The sequence below is a fragment of the Magnolia sinica genome, chromosome 1 (genome assembly GCF_029962835.1).
Source record: "Magnolia sinica isolate HGM2019 chromosome 1, MsV1, whole genome shotgun sequence".
NCBI classification, from domain to species: domain Eukaryota; kingdom Viridiplantae; phylum Streptophyta; class Magnoliopsida; order Magnoliales; family Magnoliaceae; genus Magnolia; species Magnolia sinica.
The window spans coordinates 113,775,051-113,778,964 of NC_080573.1; the positions used below are offsets into that span (position 1 = coordinate 113,775,051).

At 50.0% G+C, this 3,914-nt stretch overlaps 1 protein-coding gene across 3 annotated transcripts; it reads left to right on the top strand.

Moving 5' to 3' along the window:
- The first annotated feature begins 614 nt into the window (after positions 1 to 614).
- LOC131254685 (leucine-rich repeat extensin-like protein 4) lies at positions 615 to 3,591 on the top strand. Of its 3 annotated transcripts, none has more exons than XM_058255393.1 (2): positions 615 to 2,099; positions 2,148 to 3,591. In XM_058255393.1, the coding sequence occupies exons 1-2, from the start codon at positions 815 to 817 to the stop codon at positions 3,125 to 3,127; spliced, it is 2,265 nt and encodes a 754-aa protein (XP_058111376.1). In that variant the 5' UTR covers positions 615 to 814; the 3' UTR covers positions 3,128 to 3,591. The 3 variants fall into 3 exon arrangements, with proteins under 3 accessions (XP_058111376.1, XP_058111375.1, XP_058111384.1); XM_058255401.1 differs by having other exon boundaries at positions 616 to 2,243; positions 2,385 to 3,591; XM_058255392.1 differs by having other exon boundaries at positions 615 to 3,591.
- The last annotated feature ends 323 nt before the right edge of the window (positions 3,592 to 3,914 follow it).

Sequence of the window (3,914 nt, forward strand, 5' to 3'; positions counted from 1 at the left end):
GGGATGCTTACGTGGGCCCCACCGTGATGTTTGTGAGAAATCCACCCCGTCTATCCATTTTAAGAGCCCATATGAGGACATGCCACTGAAAATGTGGTGGATCCAAAACTCAAGTGGCCCATACGAGAGGGAAAACCGAGGAAAATTTTTACTACCGTTGAGACCTTCTTGAGCTCCACGTTGATGTTTATGCCCCATCCAAACCGTTTGTAAGAACATTCGCACTGGGATGAAGTGAAAAGAAAAAAAAAAAAAACGATAAACTTACCACATACGAAACTTTTGTGACCATAAAAATGTTTGTTTCCTCTGGTGCGGCCCAGTTGAGTTTTGGATCTGCAATATTTTCGGTTGAATGTCTTAAAATGAGCTCTAAGAACGGATGGACGGGTTGGATTTCCCAAAAACATCACGGTGGGTCCCACCTAGCATCACAGTGCCCGGAAAGGTTTTAGCAGGAAATCCACGTCCCCATTCCCGCCCGCTCCGCCCGCCACATGTGTGACTGGGTGAGTCACTACAATAAAATTTCAATAATCCGCGGACTACCTAACTTAAAAATAAATAAATAAATAAAAAGAAATAGGAAAAGAAAAGATAATGAGGATAGAGAAAGAGGAGGAGAATCTCACACCCCATTGAGCTGTGTTATAGCTGTCTTTGATGTTAGTTACCACTCTCCAATAACCCTAGAAAAAACCCCATCTCTCTCTCCCTTCTCTTTCCATCTCTTCTTCTCTCTTTCTTTCTCTCCTCTTCTTCTTCCCAAATCTCAGAAAAAAAAAAACCCTCAAAAATCCCATTCAAATGTTCAATGCTCTTGCATGCAATGCTCCTTCCATCTCTCTCTAAACCAGGAAAATCAGACCATGAAATGAAGAAAAAGACCAAAACCCTAGTTCTTCTTTTCCCCTTTTTATTATTCTTGCTCTCTTCCCTTCCTTCCGTTCTCTCCTTCCATGGCGTCGGCCTCTCCGACGCTGAAGCTCTCTACATTCGCCATCGCCAGCTCTTGTATTACAGAGATGAGTTTGGCGACAGGGGAGAGAACGTCACCGTTGATCCTTCTCTTTCTTTCGAAAACCCTAATATAAAAAATGCCTACATTGCCTTGCAAGCATGGAAACAGGCCATCATCTCCGACCCCATGAATCTCACCGGCGACTGGGTCGGATCCAACGTCTGTAATTACACTAACGTCTTCTGTGCCTTTTCGCTTAGCAATAAATCGATCCGCGTCGTCGCTGGGATCGATCTCAACCACGGCGACATCGCCGGGTATCTGCCTGAAGAGTTAGGGTTACTCACCGATCTTGCATTGTTTCACATAAATTCCAACAGATTCTGCGGCACCATTCCGCGGAAATTCGAGAATCTGAAGCTGCTGTACGAGCTTGATCTCAGCAACAACCGCTTCGCCGGCAGTTTCCCGGCGGTGGTGCTCAAGCTCCCGATGCTCAAGTTCTTGGATCTGCGCTTCAATGAGTTTGAAGGCAAGATCCCCCGCGAACTGTTCGATAAAGATCTCGACGCTATCTTCATCAATCACAACCGGTTCGTTTCCGATCTGCCCGACAATCTCGGCAATTCGCCGGTCTCAGTGATCGTCCTCGCCAACAACAAGTTCCACGGCTGCGTACCGGCCAGCCTCGGCAACATGGCGGACACCCTCAACGAGATCATCCTCATGAACAACGGCTTCCGATCTTGCCTACCGGTTGAGGTCGGGCTGCTGAAGAATCTGACGGTCCTGGATGTGAGCTTCAACGAGCTGGTGGGATCGCTGCCGGACGCAATCGGAGGGATGGTGAGCTTGGAGCAGCTCAATGTCGCCCACAACAGGTTCTCTGGTACGATCCCGAAGACAATCTGCGAGCTTCCTAAACTCCAAAACTTCACCTTCTCTTACAATTTCTTCACGGGCGAGCCTCCTGTCTGCTTGTCGGTGGCTTCATTCGACGATCGGAGGAACTGCCTGCCTGCGCGGCCCGCTCAGCGATCGGCCGCGCAATGTAAGTCCTTCTTATCTCGCCCTGTGGATTGTTCTGCTTTCAGATGTAGTCCTTTCGTTCCTCTGCCAACACCACCACCGCCTTCTCCTCCACCTCCGGTTTTCTCACCCCCGCCTCCGGTTTTCTCACCCCCACCCCCGCCTCCGGTTTTCTACCCAACTTCACCTCCTCCGCCTGTTTTCTCCCCTCCCCCACCACCGCCGTCTCCACCACCCCCATCTCCACCACCATCTCCATCTCCTCCTCCACCATCTCCCCCACCACCATCTCCATCTCCCCCACCGCCGTCTCCCCCACCACCATCTCCATCTCCCCCACCGCCTTCTCCCCCACCACCATCTCCATCTCCACCACCGCCATCTCCCCCACCACCATCTCCTCCCCCACCATCTCCCTCTCCTCCACCACCATCGCCACCACCGCCATCCCCGCCTCCGCCGGCTCAGCAACCCTCCCCACAATACCCTCAACCATCTCCCCCACCGCCACCAATCTACTGTGTCAGATCTCCTCCTCCACCGCCAAATTCACCGCCCCCACCACCACATTCGCCCCCACCACCACATTCACCCCCACCGCCACTATACTCTCCACCCCCGCCATCTCCAACCCCGTACTACTACAATTCACCCCCTCCACCATCACCCCCACCGCCTCATTCGCCTCCACCACCCCCACATTCCCCTCCGCCACCCCCACATTCCCCTCCACCGCCTATCTATTACTACTCCTCGCCACCACCGCCACCTCCTCTACATTCCCCACCTCCACCAATGTACTTCCCACCCCCACCACCCAATTCACCTCCCCCACCACCACCATGTATAGAACCGCCGCCACCGCCGCCACCATGTGAAGAACCTCCCCCACCTCCACCGGTTCATTATCTACCACCACCTTCACCATCACCACCACCACCACCACCAACCCCAATTGTCTACAATGCTCCACCCCCGCCATCACCTCCAATTCATTATCACTCCCCACCTCCACCTTCTCCTCCTCCAATGCCAATTTACAAGAGCCCGCCTCCTCCTTCGCCTATCTATGAAGGCCCGCTCCCACCAATTGTTGGAGTTTCATATGCGTCGCCCCCACCACCTCCCTTCTATTGATTCTTTTGAGAATTTCCCTCCTCCTGCCCTCTAGAGAACACAGAAATGTTTCATTTGGCTGCAATTGCGTCGTCTTCTTCTCCTCCTACTTCTCTGGCACTTCCTCCTCTCTTTCTCTCTCCTTGAGTGATCGGCCGGAGAAGGAAGGAAGCAAGAACGAGAATTGGGTCATGGTGGTCTGTGTCGAGGAGCGTCTCTGTGGACCAAGGAGAGGTGGAGAAGAAGAGAGAGAAAAGAGGGGAGAAAGAAGGAGAAAGTCTCTCCATATTTATTTGAATTATGGATATTTGAGTTGTGAATAAAATGGTTGAGAGAGAATAGGTGCAGGAAAATGTAATGTATAGCATGAGATTCATGGAGGACGATAAGCAGAAGAGGGTTTGAAGCTGTTGTTATTGTTGTCTCTTTTATCATACTTTGTTCTTTCTTGTTCGTTTATAATATGATTATGATTTACTTATGCATTTTCAGTTCTTGTTTTCCCATCCCCTGCATTTGCTCTCCTAACTCTTTTTATACTCATCTGCATTCTTCTTCTTCTTCAATGCCTTTGGGCTTTTCCTACTTGTATACGGTTTTCATACTCTGTTTCTGAGCTTTGTGGTGCTGTCAATGAGTTTTGCATGATCTGTTATCGGGCTTGTATTATTCCAAGCTTCCATTTTAATTCATTGCCTTTGTTTTTGCTGAATGTATATGGGTTTTGTGTGATGTCCTCTTTGAGCTTGAGCTGTTCTTCTGTGCTTTTTATTTTTGATGTGTCTGGTTATTTTATGATATGTTCTTT

Bases quoted from the DNA above. Each gene is read 5' to 3' on its own strand.
- LOC131254685 (XM_058255392.1), top strand. From the start codon at position 815: ATGCTCTTGCATGCAATGCTCCTTCCATCTCTCTCTAAACCAGGAAAA.